The sequence below is a fragment of the Macaca mulatta genome, chromosome 14, assembly GCF_049350105.2.
Source record: "Macaca mulatta isolate MMU2019108-1 chromosome 14, T2T-MMU8v2.0, whole genome shotgun sequence".
Taxonomy (NCBI): Eukaryota; Metazoa; Chordata; class Mammalia; order Primates; family Cercopithecidae; genus Macaca; species Macaca mulatta.
The window spans coordinates 54,981,249-54,998,685 of record NC_133419.1 but is presented as its reverse complement, the minus strand read 5'-3'; the positions used below and the strand labels follow the sequence as shown (position 1 = coordinate 54,998,685).

The 17,437-nt window shown below is 37.3% G+C and overlaps 1 protein-coding gene across 2 annotated transcripts in view; it reads right to left on the bottom strand.

Annotated features, from left to right (window-relative positions):
- The window catches only part of RNF141 (ring finger protein 141), a 29,364-nt gene extending 14,832 nt beyond the window's left edge, over nt 1–14,532 (bottom strand). Inside the window, exons 1-3 of one of the 2 annotated variants that reach the window (XM_015114744.3) lie at nt 14,455–14,532; nt 7,188–7,381; nt 3,863–3,971 (exon numbers count right to left, since the gene is read on the bottom strand). In XM_015114744.3, the coding sequence (XP_014970230.1) occupies nt 3,863–3,971; nt 7,188–7,330 (252 nt within the window). In that variant the 5' untranslated portion in view covers nt 7,331–7,381; nt 14,455–14,532. 2 annotated transcript variants of the gene reach the window in all.
- Nucleotides 14,533–17,437: the final 2,905 nt, after the last annotated feature.

The following is a 17,437-nucleotide window of genomic DNA, read 5'->3' as shown; positions in this document are numbered from 1 at the left end:
CCTGGGTGACAGAGCAAGACTGGGTCTCAAAAAAAAAAAGAATGAGTCATCATATACCATATTAAGAAATTTTAGAACCATCTTTAATAATCAGAAAGTTGATTAAATTTTGGGAAGGTAAAATCTATCTGGAGATGCAAATATAAACAGTTCTTTGAAATACGAGACTGTACATGAGTTACAGAAAAAACAGAATTAAAAAGTAACAGGAATTTAAGAGGCTTACAAAATAGATCTACAGAGCTGAGGAAATTGGGGTAGTCCTTTGGAACTGCAGAGTACAGAAGAAATTATGGAATAATCCATATAAGGTTAATACAGAAATAGCAAAGTGTATCACACTGTAACTATTCTCATCATAGGATTCCTGAAACAAGTATTTATTGAGTACCATTATGTGGATGTTATTGGTATTATGTGCACTACTCTAGGCACTAGCCACAGTGTGTATAAAACAAAATCCCTGCCCTCAAGCAAATTACATGATAGGTAGGAGAGACAGGCAAATAAAATACAGATACAGATTAGGTTAGATGAAAATAAGTGTAATGGAGAAGACGAAACAGGGGAGAAGGAATGCTGAGGGGTTATAGGGAAGGCCTTACAGAGAAGCTGACATTTAAAAACTGAAAGGTGCAGAAATGAGTCATATAGATGTCTAGGGGGAAGATCATTCCAGGCTGAGACAACAGGAAATGCAAAGGCTGTTTAATAGACGTGTACCTGGCAAGGAGCACAAAGAGTCTCACAAGAAGCCCAGAATGTTTGGAACAGAGTGACAGAGGGACAGAGGAAGGAGTGGTAGATAGAGGGTGAGGTGGGAGCAGAATATATAGGACTCTGCTGATCTCAGTAATAACTGTAGCTTTGATTCTAAGTGCATGAGAAGTCACTAGGGGGTTTTGAGCCAAGGAGTAATATGATCTAATTTACATTTCAAATTGTGATGTGGAATAGGCTGGTTGTTGTGCTTGGAATAGACCGCTTGTTGTGCTGAGAACAGACAGAAGCAGGGAGATCAGTTAGGAGGCTACTGGAATAATCCTGATGAGAGAGGATGGTCACTAGGAATAGGGTGGTAGTAGCATAGATGGTGAGAACTAGCCAGATTCTGAATACATTTTGATGTGACAGGATTCACTTACGGATTGATTGTGAGGTATGAGAGACAAAGAAAAGCCCAGAATGACTCTAAGAAGTTGGTCTAAGAAAAAAGAAGGATGAAATAATATAATTCATGCAGTTCTTAACAGTCACCTTAGTACCTAATTTTTAATTAATCTCTTATTTTTCTAATATTATTTCCATAAAATATTCCACTTAAACATATTAGATCATTTTTTATAGTGGATTAAATATTATTTAAGGATCATCATAGCAGATGGCAGAGAGTCAAGATAAAGACTGAATGTAAATACACAGGGTTAAAGTACAATTTTTTTTAAAGTTGTTTAACATTAAGAAATGTGAAACTCTCAGTCTCCTATCAGTTTTTCATGGTAGACTTGACCTCTTTCTAATATAAACACTGACCTCTCAGATTCTTTCAGAAAGAACCTAAGGAATGCAAATAAAAAAATTTCTTTAGAGTAGCTCTAAAATCAAGAAAAATCACACAAAAAAATTATCTAATTGCCTCTGCCTTTAGTACTTTTGTTTCTCTACTTAGAATCTTATTTTAAGGAAGATGTTTAAACTAATCACATACAGATGTTAAAGATATTGAGGTGAAAAGGAATTTGACTACTAATAAAATTAAACCTTAAGTCTGTGTTTGTCAAAGAAGAGCAACAAAAAACTAAGGGATGAAAAGCTTGACATATTCGTATTCCCTTAGCTTTCTACAATTTATATTGGCCTCTTCAATGTGAGCTGAGTACTTTATGAAATACAAACACACAGTAAGTGTAATTTAGATAATATACTGCATCAATAAACAAGCTTCAACCTATCCCAGTCATTTAAAAAGAGAGTATTATTTCAACAGATTTTGTTCACTTAATATATACTGAGTTCCTACTATGTGCAAAGCACTGCATTACAGATATAAGAGATACAATAATGAATCTAGACATAGTTCCTGCCCTCAGGAGCTTACTCTCTAAAGGGGAGCTAAGAACCTAAAAAACTTTTTTCGTATTGTAGAATTATAAAGTATAAATAATGTGCTGTTGGAATCTGGAAGAGACAAGAGAACTCCTATTCAGGAAGACAATGGATAAGACGGTATTTGAGGTGGGCCTTTAAAGAGACATCAGGTTTAGATATGCAGAAATAAAAGGTGTGGCAGAAACTGTTGGCTGATTATCCAAATACTGTTCCTTCTTTTCCTTGCCAGCAGAACCTGATTTTGTTTTCGTGTCCACCATTCCCTGAAATGACTCAGGAGTCAATCCTGGTTAGTCTAATCTAAACCAATCAGGCTAATTATATTCCCTCTGTCAGTGTAGGTGTATGAAAGGGATATGACCCAATACTGACCAGTGAGTTCAGAAGCAACATCTGCTGGGTCTTTAATTTAACCAATCCTGCAGTTAGTCTATGGAGCTAGGATTTCTCGATAAGTGAGAAAATAAGTATTGTTTTTGTTTAAACTGGTTTAACAGGAATTTTCCGTGACTTCCTAATGGAAGGAATGGACATCCTAGTTGAGAAAACACAATAAGCAGAAGCAATCAACTGGAAAAGAAAAGTAACAATGATCCAGTCTTAAGTTAGTTAAGCCTGATAAGAATGCAGAGCAAAAGAAGGTAATTGTGACTAATGCAGAAAAGATAGTTTAGAGTCATATCGTAGGAGTTGGGACTATTTGGTGGGCAAGAAGGAATTACTGAGGAATTTTAAGCAAGGTGAAATCCGGTGAAAGTTGTGCTTTAGAAAGGTTAATCTCACAGGAGCATAAATCAGAATTTGGAGAAGAGTCTGGAAGTATAGAGATTCATACAAAATCTGTGGTAATCTTGATCAGAAGAGAGAGATCAGTCTGCTTGAGAGCATGAAATCTGTCTTATTTATCATAGATTCCTAGTGCCTCTCACACCTGCTCAAATGTTTATTTGAATAAACTGGAAGCGAAACATAGTATGGGTAAAACTGACAATCTACTGAGGAAATAACGCATATTATTTGGGTAACCTCCAGGGTCCGTGACTCAAAGGAAAAATCTCCTAACCCAAGGAGTCTTTATGGGTTGGTCAGGAATGAACTTCAGAGCACTCATGAATGCCCAATTTATGGTTTATATGCATATGGATGATTTTGTTCTTTGTTTTAGAGCCAGGATGGGGACAGGAGGTGGCCTAATAAAATTCATGCCTTCATTTAATCAAAAGTTTGTGGCCCCAAAAAGGTTAAGAACTTTCTATCTGAATCCACTCAGTGGTGGTTGAGGCTTTCTAATACTCAATGACAGTTGGCAAAAAATCTATCCCATAATTAAAAATTACTAAAAAACAAAAAAGCCCTTTATCTTTTTTCTTTTTAATGAATGAATGTATTCTCAAAAGAAAAGATCTTGAGATAACATTAATTTTTAAGGTATCATCCTAGAGCTAAATAGGATGTCACCTTAGCACTCCACAGCCAGCTAAAAATCCAAAAACAGAAATAGATTAGTATGATGTAATGGTTACAGATATTGAGGCAAAAAAGAATTTGATTATAAAAACCCCTGCTGTATAGCAATTAGACAACTCTAAGATTCAAACAGCTAGCTAGAAGGCAATAACAGTATCAAAACTATGTTTTACAAAACCACCGAGTTATTAAAATTTATATGCATTATATTATCTTACACTATTAAATATGGTTCTAGCCACCAAAATAGCTTAAGCTCAGAGGCAGAAGTCTCCATCAGTCTCACCTTGGTACAGACCACCCGTACAACCACTTTCCAAAAAGCAGAGGAATCAGACCCAGGTTGTACCTCAAAGAGAAGATGTTTTTCCTGGCCAGAAGCCACTTTAGCAGTTCTGAAAAGACACAAGAACATGTTAATTTTATGAAAAATCATATATTAATAAAATAATACAGCCATGAAACTAGATTCAAGAAACACTTTCAGAGAAGGAAATACAAAGAAACACAAAAAGACAAATAATAATAATTATAATAACTGGATTCTTAAAACAGGGATAGAGAATATTTTGAATATAAACATGCAACTTAATTTCTAAGGTTTTTAAAGTCAACAGCTTGGTGAGATGATATTTATAAATCTCTCTTTGTCACATCTATATCTCAATGGTCTTTAAATTTCTAACAAAGACATTTAGGAAAAACAAGTCTGAGAAATCAGGGAATTAAATAAAAAGTTGGTGAGGGCAGTGGCTCAAGTCTATAATCCCAGCACTTTGGGAGGCCAAGGCAGACGGATCACGAGGTCAGGAGTTCGAGTCCAGCCTGACCAACACGGTGAAACCCCATCTCTACTAAAAATACAAAAAGTAGCTTGGTGCACACCTGTAACCCCAGCTACTCAGGAGGCTGAGGCAGGAGAATTGCTTGAACCCAGGAGGTGGAGGTTGTAGTGAGCCAAGAACACGCCATTGCACTCCAGCCTAGGTGACAGAGACTCCGTCTCAAAAGAAAAAAAAAGGTTAGCTAGTGTCATTTATCAAAATTTTTTGACTGTTGCCTTGGATGTATATAAAGCATGAAAAATATCTTGCTCTTGGATCAGTCCTTGTTTAAACAATGATATTAACAAACCTCTTGAAAATTTTTGTTCAGATAATTTGGGGCTGGATCAAGTAAAACAAATGACTTGAGACACTTTTTATGTACCTCTACCATCCTCCCCTAATTTAGAGAGCTACAGGATTTTAACATAAAAATATATCACTTTGAGAAGATAATTCAATATCATGCTATCAACATTAATTTAAATTAGTTCAAAGACATGCTTAAGTATTGCAGTTTCCTTTTATCATTACTAACAACTCTCTCTGAGCACCACTGGGGATATCACACTCAACTAACAGCTAAATAAAATGAGGCCACTGAAAGTTAAGCAACTAGGCTTAGGAAACAAAGTCTTCGGTGAAAATAATTCAGCTGTGCCAGTTTCCAGCTCTGTTTTCTAGCTGCCAAGCTTCGTCCTGTATAGGTTTAATTCTACAGTTCTCGGAGATCATTGCATGTCTGAAATGCCAACTCTGACTCATGGGAATTGGTTTTAAGAATCAAATCCAGTCAGAAATGTCCTGTGCTAAATAATTAAAAGGAAGACATCTGTATCACACGGTAAGCTTAGTTTGTGGATGGTTTTATAGGGTACATTTTATCTAATACCTGTATCTTTAGGCAAAAGGGCAAAATTTTATATAATAGACTGGGTTTATGAATATAAATTTCAAGACTCTAAAGGAATGGTAAATGTCATTGATTACTGCTCATAAGAGTTGAAAACATAAACATAAAAAAGCATTCCACTCTTATATTACTAAATTCAGAATCCTATTTTTAAAATTCTTTAAGAATATGGTCCCAGAAGTAATGCTTCGCACACTACCCTTTGGATAATTTTAAAAAATAAGTAAAATGCTAGAGTTTTTAAGACCAACTATATTTTTATCATAAAAAATAATACATAAATACACACAGTAAAATGTAAAATCTCCCTCTCTGCCCTCTTTTCCCACCATCTCCCAACCAAGAGACAAGCACTGGGAATAGTTTAGTTCGTTTTACACACACACACACACACACACACACACACACACACACACACACACACCCTACATCTATATACAGGTTTTTGTTTTGTTTAGTTTTGTTTTAATGAATGAAATCCAGTCTTCTTAAAAGAAACCATCTTCTAAGATAACTTTTAAGACAGTCTTTATTCTTCCCAATAAAGACAGTAGGTCTTCACATAAAGACAGTATATCAAGCTTATCTAATGTGTTCCAGATTGCCAGGTATGTCTCTTATCACCTAACACCATGGTTATAATGCCTAGGGAGTGGGTTCATATATCTTACCTTAAACTATTATTAGTGACTACAGTATTGTAAGTTTATATATTAAGGGGTCCTGAACTGCTAGTCAATTTCATTCAGCCTTTTTAGGGTTTAAGAAGAGGTAATGTGGGATAACAGGAAAACTGAGATTCAGAGAGGTGGACATGCCATTAATACCTGGGTAATCGACTTAGCCCTCAAAGGTCCAATCCTTAGTAGAGTGCCTGCATATACTATGTGCTCAGTGAATGTTAGCTAAGTTGAAGAGACTAAACAGAGAACCTTTAAGATCTCATTTAAGAGGTGACTCCATAGGTTCTAATTATACTCCCAGGGGTTAGAAGAGATATATAAATAAAGGTAGATGTGGATGTTGCCAGAGGCAGATTTAAAAGAAAGACATGACATCTGACCAATTGTCACCAAGGGAGAAAACAAACAGCAAAAAAGTCATATTTTAAAAGCACAGTGGTCTGGGGGCATTCAGAGACAAAGAGCCCTATATATTTTTATAGCTCCTACATAGATCAATACCAAAATTGATAAATAAATTAACAAGTAAAAGACTAAGTTGTATTAGGTGTGCTCTTTAAGAAGGCAGAGAATTTTATATTTCATTTTAGAAATTTAGTCAGTGTTAAGTAGAAATTTAAAGATGTTAGCTAATTAGAAAATATTAATAAATGAAATATATTATTTCTCAGTGATGAAAATAAGCTATTACTACATATGTATTCCTCTGACAAAATAATGACTCATTAAAAAAACAGTATATATGTATGTGTGTACATACACACACACACACGAATGAATTGCTTCATGTACAGAAACCTTCTGTGTTACCTTTGACTATCCTAGGAGTCTTTCTCCCAAGTGGCTAATTCTCATATTCCATTGTTATGCACCCCTTTAGGGCTTTCAAACAAGTGTCTATTGGTATAAAATTGAGATGCTGGGTTGTACTACTGTATCCTAGAATTGCTTCAATATGCCTGTGCTGTGTTCCAGGTTCCATTTTAAGTTCTTTCCAACTCTTCTGTCCCCATTATATACTTTTAAAAAGCTACATAGAAAGTCAACTTATAATAAATACTCAATAATATTTGTTAATGCTAACTGAAAACATTAAGTCTTACCAATCAATACCTCTGGTTATATCTTACACAGCCATGACATATGGGGCATACATACAACAAAGTGAAAAACAAAAAGAGCAAGCCTTACACATCATTAAGCTCAGCTACTCTCCCAAGAAATTCTTCATAAGTTAAGGAGCCACTTTCTCGAACCAATGTAACATGTTTTGCTACTTTTTCTGGTAACTTGTTAATAACCAACTGTGTCTGATCCGAAATTTGCTGTCCCATGATGAAATGATGTCTTTCAAAATCCAGAAAGAGTGTTGCTTCACATAGTTTCTGTCAAATATACAGAAAAGTTACTTTTACATATAATACAAAAATGGCAACATACTCATTTTTCAAAAAAATAAAGAAAAACTAGGAATACCTTTAAGTGAGAGTTGAGTAGACCTACATGAGTCTAAGGTAGAATTTAAATGACTCTGTTTTCAGATTCACATAGCCAAATGAGAAAACAGGATTCACTTATATATTATTGGGAGGGTGATGAACCTCTAATTCTTATAATTTTATCACGTCAAAAACCACTAAAGCACGTGTGCACGTGCACACACACACCACACACATATTCAAGTAATTGTATTTAAGAGGAAGTTTGTCTATCTTCTATAATTTTCCTAAGAACATTTCCTGACTGCTTATCACATGTCAGGCTCCAAACTGTTTTCCATATATTGTGTCAATTACTTCTTACGACAATCCTAAGAGACAGACAATATTATACCCCTACCTATTTCCCATAGACAGGGAAACTGAGCTAGGTGACTATCTAAAGTTACACAGCTGTAAGTGGTGAAAGTGAACTTTGAATTTGGTTTTCAGATTCTAGTACTTACATTCTTATCCACTATGACATACTGACTTACAATATACTTACATCAGCTAAATAATTCTGCTGTTGAATTACTTTATTTATAGACATGTACCTTAGTTTTAATTTTTAAAAATATATAAACAGACTTGTGGCTTGAAAAACCTAAGAAAATTAAAATGTTAGATATTTTAACCACCTCACATTTTCTGCTTGGAAAAAGATAGCTCTTTTGTTCATTAAGTCTTTTAGGTACCCCCCAAATATATATCTAATTATCAATTTTTTAAATGCCCCCAAAATCAGATGCCCCCCCAAGAAATTCTATTTTATTTATCCATCAAAGACTATCATTTTATTTCATCCAAATTAATACTCACATCACATAAAGCAGGTGAAACAGTAATACTCTTACGGAAAAAGTTTTTGTAGGAAGATTGCTTTATCATTAATCAAAAAATAGTTATAAATGTAAAATATAAAATATATAACTTTATGAAGTTATTAACCCAAAAATATGTAAAATTTTCTTTAGGTATTAAAATTTAATGTACTATATTTGAAGTTTATTCCTTTAGTTACCTAAAATAGGAAAAGGACAATTGTAATTAAAAAAGAAAAAACAACAATTACAATTTTGAATCTGAGCCTACCTGGTAATAGTAAATATCACATTATAGAGATAAATGAAAGGAAGCTGTTGAGGAAGATCCAGGCCAAAAAAAACCCCAAAAAAATCCCCGAAGTCAAATTATATGTAAATATTGCCAAGTGGATTTACAGCAACTGTATCCAAGAAGAAACAATATCTTAGCTTAGAAGAGGTCTCTAGGGCACTCAACATCAGTGATTGCTGAATTTCAAAGACTAGTAAAATCTCAAAGCACCATGGTGTTGGATACTTCTTTTAATTCCAAGTAAGCACAGTTTCCAAAAATAAACAAAAATTCCCCGAAACTTAACAAAATCTTAAAAAGAACTTATAACCTGAAAAGTAGGATATAATATTAGAAAAAAAATCTTTCCCAAGAAGGGCAGTAACTTCACAATGAGGTATACCATGTATTTACCAGGTATACTATACATTGTCCTTATTTTTCTTGACTGAATCCAAGCTTGCGAAAAATCATCAGGAGTCAAGGGTTGCAGACGGGTATTAGGGAGCCACTGTGCTACAGGACTTTTTAAAAATTAAACTCAACAAGTAGCACATGCCTAATGCTTATGTTCTGGAGCTACAACAGTGAACAAAAGAAACACTTTGGAGCATCCAATACAGTGGAGAAGAGACAGTAACCATACAAATAAATGTGTAATTACAAAATGAGAAGTGCTAGGTGAACAAGTACAGGTGCTATGAAAGCCCATAAAAGAGGGACTTGACCTAGTTTTGTATCAGGGAAGAAGTGCCTGGGCGAACAACATTTTACTTGAGGTCAGAACGGTCAGTCAGGGATTAAAAAAGAGGTTAGGGACATGGCAAAAGGAGGACACTCCAGGCAGAGGTTATGAAAAGTGCCTGAGATAGGAAGCAGCATGGTGACTTTGAGGTAATTTTTAAAAAGGCCACAATGACTAAAGCAGAGAGGCAAAGGGAGAGGGAAACTGGCACCAAGAGTTGGGCTGTTTAACATTTTTGTTGATGACCTGAAGACTGTATGCCTGCCCAATCTGCAGATGACGAAAACTGGAATAAATGAATAATATCCAGTGAATAATAGGATCAAGACTAAAACAGATACTTACATGCTTAAATGAATTATATTTAATATGACTAAAAGTTAAATCCTGAAGAGTCAACTGCACAAAAACATGTATGTAAGATGTGCTCAAAAACAGTTAAAATATAAAAGGTCTGGGTTTTTGTTTTTGTGTTTTTTAAAGAAATGGAGTCTCTCTATGTTGCCCAGTCTGGTAACAAACTCCTGGGCTCAAGCAATCCTCCCGCCTTGGCCTCCCAGAGCACTGGGATTACAGGCATGAGCTGCCACACCTGGCCAAGTCTGGGGTTTTTAATCAAAATAAGTCAACAGTATAACAGGGGCAACAAGTATGCTAAAATAATCCTAAACTCTTGCTAGAAATAGATGTGTTGAGCAAGCAGCCTACTAGTCCATTATGCTCTGCAATGGTCAGGCCACACTGAAAAGTCTGTATTCAGCTCTAAACAGTTGGCTTTAAAGGATACTAATAAATTAGAACATATTCATGGGCCTAGAAAAAAAAAAGAGGTTTATTCTAGACAGTCATAGTTTGGTAACAATGAAGCAACATAAGTTTGTTTAAATATTTGAGGAGCTGTCATGTGGAAAAACAAGATTCATTTACAGAGAACAGGATGGCCAATAAGTATAAATTAGTAAGTATAAATTAGAAAGGCAGATTTCAGTTGATTATAAGCATGTCCCAGCATCCAGAAGTGGAAATGGCTGCTACATGTGAGCCCCTCTCATGGGAAGTATGGAAGTGTTTAGGTAAAGATTAGAAGTACATCTAATAAGTGTTATAGGGATTTTTACCTGGGTGGGAAGTGGAGTAGGTGACCTCTAACCTAACATTTTATTCCCAAAATGAAACTTAACCTTCCTCTAACATTCCTGTACCAATTCAATGAAAATGTAATCAAGATTCTAATCAAAAAATTAGCCGGGCGTGGTGGCGGGTGCCTGTAGTCCCAGCTACTTAGGAGGCTGAGGCAGGAGAATGGCGTGAACCCGGGAGGAGGAGCTTGCAGTGATCCGACATTGCGCCACTGCACTCCAGCCTGGGCAACAGAGCAAGACTCCGTCTCACAAAAAAAAAGATTCTAATCAACCAGGTTGAAACTTTAAATAATATCTACATTACTTAACAAAGAAAACACTGAACTTTTGAAATATATAGTCTCAATATTTAATATAAATACCTATGATAATTTAACCAACGTGGTATAGGGGAGATAGAATTTCTCTCCCTCTGCTCTCTTAAGGTCTCAGCTGGGCCCAAGAATTAAACTAACCTAAGATAGATTAGCAGGAGAAAAACATACAAATTTTATTTAGTAATTTTTATACATACATAGGAGCCCTCAAGAAAAATAAGGACTAAAAAAACTAATTAAGGCCAAAAGCTTACATAGTAGATTGGACGAAGGAGAAGTAAACTGTGAAAACATGACAAGACATAAGGGTTTGGGTTGGGGCAGTTAATCGTAGAAAAGTGACTAGGAAGGTAAGGGTTACTTTAAGAAGGCTTGTTTGAACAGATTTCTCTCAGCTTTGATTGCCCACCTCTAGTAATGATAATGTCTTCCTCCTGGCATAGGGAGGACATCTTTCACATGGCTGTTTTATCTCCAGCCTTCCAGAAGAATAAGGAGGGTCAGAGGGCCCTTCTTACATCTGTTGCTTTTCAATGTGCCTTTAACTCAAAATAATCCTTATGCCAAAGTGGCGTATTTTGCTACCCTACATTACCCACCAAAACCATATTTGAAAAGAAGAGTTAGTTGCTTATGTATTGAGTTATTAATAGAAAATGATCCTCTTTGTTTCAGCATTGTTTTCATCTGCTGCCCTAACTCTGAGTAAGGTTTATAATTTGAGGCAGCATATTAACTTGTTATCTTGTCACCGTACTTGGTATCTGGGAAACTTCATCACTAACTCCTTGGATTAAAATGCAACACTATCTAGAGACTGAGAGAGCCTGCAAAAGTGGTTCTCAACCTGGTTCAAGAAAGAGGGCCTGAAATTTAGTTTATTTTGAAAACCATAAAATATTGATAAATATTAACATCTATCACTATATGGGTGTGAAAATAAGATATGACTCTGTGATCTACATACAATATAAAACCACAACACAGAGTGCATGTTCACAAAGACAATCTGTTGAAGCCATCCTCTAGTCAGTCACCCACCACAGCTTTTCACTGTCCCTCTTTGGTGACTGCACATATTTCTATCATACTACGACATTCATTAAGTCACTTGGCCATTTCCCTCTAGTGAGCTTCTTGAGGAGAGCAGCCATGGTCTCTCTTCTGGCAGATACACAAGCACTCAATAGATGTTTACTGAATAAATGCAGTAAATGCCATTGGCAGTTTTTGTTTTTTTATTATACACTTAGCATTCTTTTGACTTTTGTTAATTTGGTCAGCCATCTATTAGTACTAGGTTGGCAGAAGCGGAAGTTAAAAATACATATGAAAGAAAATGTAAAACTGTGAAAATTTATCATTAAATTAATGCTTATGTAAACTGAGAAACATTCACTATTTGATATTAACAAAATACCTCCCCCTAGATCATGCAACAGTGGTATTACATCGGAACATAATTTGCAGACCACTGGCATAGAATTCGACAAAAGACAAATTTCTGGTTAAGGTTTCTCAAAGAACTAGCAGCTCTCATATTATTGTGCCACCTATAACACAGTCATTTTTTGCAAGATAAAAACATGCTTTCAAAAAGCATTTGAAGGATTTTCTAAATAAAGAACTGTTATTTTGAAATGCACAAGATCAAGGATTCCAAAAATGCCACATTCTCTCGTGGGTGGTACATACAGAGAATCACTTATTTTTCTAACAAATGAATTGTGGTAGTTCAAATATTCTTTATAAAAATATAAAAATTACATCATGGGTAATTGGCCAAGCAAAAACGAAAAAACTGCTCAAAAACTCCTAAAAATTTAAACCATAATTCATTCATAAATTAACTAAAGCAAAATGGAAAAGGCTGAAAATGCACCAAAATGACTAAATGACAAGTACTGTACTGTAGTATTTTAAAAACCTCTCTGAAACCAGTTCTCCATCAAATTTTGTATCAACCTCATTTAAAAAGATTTAATTGAAATAAACATCAATGATTTACATTGTCAAGTCAACTTTAACATCAGTAATAAATACCAAGTACTGGGTCCCTAAGGATACTATTTACTTTATTACTCATTGTTTACTCGAACTGCAGATCTGTAAACAGGTATCAACTTTTTTTTCAAGACAAGTTAACATAGATACATAACGAAATAATTAGACCAGAGTCACTATAGAGTCTGGTATGCCTGTTCCAGGATCAAAGATCTTGATCAGAAAAAGATATATATATATATATATATATATGAGAGAGAGGGAGAAACTACAAAAGGATAGAGTGCTGTACTAGGAGATTAAGAATATGGATTTCTAACAGTACCAGTGTGTTTACTAAATGCATTTCATATTGGAAAAAGCACGCTAGAGTTGTAAGAATTCTCTCTGGACCTTCCTTGCCAGTTTGGGAAGGGAAGGGGAAGGAAAGTGTGTTTGTATTTAGACGGGAACCAAGAAGGATCAGGCTACACACATCAAATATGAAGTTCATTTACACCAAATGACAAATATTAATTTTTGAAACATACAGTCGTATTCTTGAGAAAAAGTTTAGAAACTGAAGTCAGGCAATGTGAAAGAAAAGGAGAAAAATCCATACTACTTTTGAGCTCTGAATTCAGAAAGCATCACTTCTCAGATGGGTGACTTCGACATAGAGGTGACTAATTTAGGATCGTAGGCCGGTGGCAGCTCATGTCTCCAGACAAAATTCTGGATAGATAGAGGTTATTTTATATCAAGAAGAACGGGGTGGAAGGGAGTGAAAACGAATAAATTCGTGCTGAAGATGTAAGAATTATAAACAACTGGAAGTGTTCCAGCAGCTTTACATATATGCCAGAGGCAAGAACTGAATTATCTGGCACCGCTAAATTGAGCAGTGTCAGAATACAGAAGGGTACACTACCTTTAATAAGGGGCATAGGGAACGATTTCAATAACAATCGTAAATCCACATTTTGTAACCCGAGACAAATAACTGAAGGAATAATTTCAAAAGCGAACACAGAAGCCTTATGCTCCTGCTGTGTAATCACTACCTTATTATTAGCAAGAAAACGTTCTTTTCTTAGCCGGGTCTCAAGGTAGCAGCAAGTTTGACGAGGAAAGATCTCTGGGAGGGGTAGCAGCCTAAGTCAGTTCAGAAGTGTGGGGCTGGCTAAGTAGATCGACGTGGCTATTTCTGAGCTATCGTCCCAGGCAAAAGGTTTCTTATTTGGAGTATCCAGCTCGGCGGGGACCGAGCCTGCGGGCCACCCTAGCGCTGGCTCTTGCTACGCCGCCTCAGCCCCTCCTCAAGCGCACCTGGACATTTAACCAACAGCTAAGTCCGGTGGCCGAATGACTGAGCCGGCGGCAATATTCAAACAACCTTTCTGGGATAGAGGAGAAAAAACTCTCTTCGGGTCCCTCAGAACCACCCGCAGCGGGACAACCACCGCCACCCCGGGCAACCGGAACCCGCCGGGCAGAAGACAGGCGCCACAGAAGGGCCTCCCCAGCCTGCCCCACGCCCCAATCCGAGGCCCGGGGAGGGCGGCGGGGCCGGGCCTATCTCCCCGGGGAAGTCTGGTTCGGCAGCGGAGGGCCAGCTGGAGTTTCTCTTCCCAGCCCCAGGGTCCTGGAGCAGCTAGCAAGGGAAACACGAAAGGACAGCGCCGCGGAGCTCACCCCAGGTTCAAGGCATCGCGCACCCTGCGGCAGCGGCGGCGCCGCCTCGGCCCGCAGCTCAGACCTGCCGGTGGCGGCGACTCAGCCCGGGACTCGGTCGCACCTCTGTGACGCAAAGCCCCGCCCCCAGGGCGTTGCCTGGAGACGGCGCCCAACCTTCCTCTCCAGCGCCCTTAGCGACCCGCGCTCTGCAGCTCCTGAGGGCTTCCGAGCCCAGATGGCCATCTGAGAGGAGAAGGCGCGGCGAAAGAGAGTCTCGCCTGTCAGGCTCCTGGAGCAGGGGCTTCACGAGGTGGCCTTGGAAACGGCCTGGCCGGCTCCCATCTCTCCTGGTGCCATCTCCGGGGCGGAAAGTCGAGCGCCCCACTGGCGACCAAGGCCGCACTGGGAGCCCTGGTTTGGGCTCCAAGATACCACTTCCCAGACCTCCAGCCTCTCCACTGATCATAGATACACAAAGATCATCTTGTTTCTTTATCAGGAAATGGATTGTGTTCACCTAGCCGAGTTGTTAAGCATAAGAGAATGTATGAAAAGTAATTACAAAGTTCAAAATCCTGAGCTTTGATAAATGATAGATATGATGATGAACACATATTAGTGATATTGCTGCTCTTCGGGACGTCTGAATCAATAATTGCTGTCTGTTAAGCATCTGTTGTGTGCCAAATACTGCACTAGGCACTTTACAGACATTGCTCTGGTTTAAGTCGTTTGCTCAAAGTTGCCTAGACAATAAACAGCAGAGCAAGGATTTTAATCCAGGTACAGCTGACACTGCTGCCTCTATGCTTAGTAGTTAAATGGCTTCTTATGCTTCTTAATATTTGGACACCCCTCCTTCACCAGTCACTTGTAGATTTACCCTGTGAAGAGCTAATTCTTCCCTCTAATAATAATATTCGTTGACCATTTACTATATGTCAAACTCTATTTTAAGGACTTTAAAGGTGTTAATTCGTTTAATCCTCACAGCAATCCTGTGAGTAGGTGTTATTAATACCTTCACTAAGACACAGGCTTAGAAAAGTCGATTAACTTTTCCAAGGTCAAACAACCATTAAGGAGCAGAGCCAGATTCAAACCCAAGCAGACAGAACCCTGAACCTGTGTTTTTAATTCCTCTTTCAAACTGCCTCCATAGTATGGTAAGACTTCGTTAGGGCTAGGTTCATGCCTGTTTGTGCACCATTATTTCCCTGACAGCCAGCATAGTGGTGGTTCAATATTTCAACACATGATGAATATTTGAACAGTGGAAAAGGGAAAAGCTTAAAAATGAAGTATAAATAATGATTTACTAAATTCCAAAAGATATCAAATACAACAAGATTCCATAGTGCAGCCTAATCCGGGCCTGGGAGTTAGAAATATCACTCTATAAAAATTGCCTTCAATTAAACATTGTATTGGAGGTTCTGGTCAATGAAATAAAACAAGACATATACATAAAAGGCATCCAAGCTGGAAAGGAAGTTGTAGCACTGCATTTAATTGCATAGGAAAATTGTGGAATACTACAAAAAAAGCTATTAGAACTAAAAAGTGAGTTTACAAAAGTTGTAAGATACAAAATCAAATACACAAAAATCAGTTGTATTTCTATATACTGGCCATGAACAACTAGAAATGGAAAATTTTAAAATATCTCATCAGCAAAAAAAAAAAAGTAGCAAATTTAGGGACAAATTTGACCAAAGATGTGAAAGACATATATACTGAAAACTATAAAATATTATAGAATAGCACAGAAATGGAATCAACCCAGGTGCTTATCAATAGTGGATTGGATAAAGAAAATGTGGTACATATACACCATGGAATACTATACAACCACAAAAAGGACTAGGTCATATCTTTTGCAGCAACATGAATACAGCTGGAGGCCATTGTCCTAAGCAAAATAATGCAGAAACGGGAAACCAAATACCGTATGTTCTCACTTATAAGTAGGAGCAAAACATTGGTACACAGACACAAATATGGGAACAATAAACACTGGGGATTCCAAAATGGTTGAAAAAACTACTATTGGGTACTACGTTCACCACTTGGGTGACCTGTATCATTAGAAGCCTAAACCGCAGCATCATTCAATATACCCAAGTGACAAACCTACACATGTACCCCCTGAATCTAAAATAAAATAAAATAAAAAACATTGTTAAAAGAAATTAAAGAAGACCTAAATAGAGATACATTATGTTAATGAATCAGAAGACTGAGAATTTCTAAGATATCATTTCTGCCTAAATTGATCTACAGATTTAATGAAATTTCAATAAAAATTCTAGCAGATTTCTTTTTGATGGAAATGACCAAACTAATTCTAAAATTTTTGTGGAAATGCAAAGGACCTAGGATAGTCAAGACTTTCATCTCATCAAGAAAAACAAAGTTTTGGAACTTACACTACCTGATCTCAAGACATTATAATAAGAGCTAATCAACACAGTATAGTATAGGTATGAAAATAGATAGAGTAATGGAACAGTATAGAGAACCCAGAGATGTATCTATATACATGTTGTCAGTTGATTTTCAACAAATACGCTGAGGCAATTCAATGGGGGAAAAGATAATCTTTTCAACAAATAAACCTGAAAAAATTGAACAGCATATGCCAAAAAACTCTTAATCTCTTGCTCCTTTCCTCATATAGTCACATATAGTTCCCTATATCCTTGGAGTGTTGCTTTTCCAGCCAGAAACCTCTGTGGCCAGCGGCTCCTTTGCCTGAGTTTTGCTCAGGCCCACTGGGTTTGTTCTGCCCATTTGGCCTTGCAGGCTGCACTCGGCTCACGCTACTGGCCCAGATCCCATGCCTGCCAAGGACGAGCCAGGCAGAGTGGTGAGGGGTGTGTGAGCCAAGTGAGCATGAGGTCTGGCCGCTGTGCACAGCCAGGCACACCAGCTGTGGTGGGGTGGGCGGCTACAGGTGCCAGCATGGGTACTGGCTCCTGCAAAGCTGTGGCTGTACCCG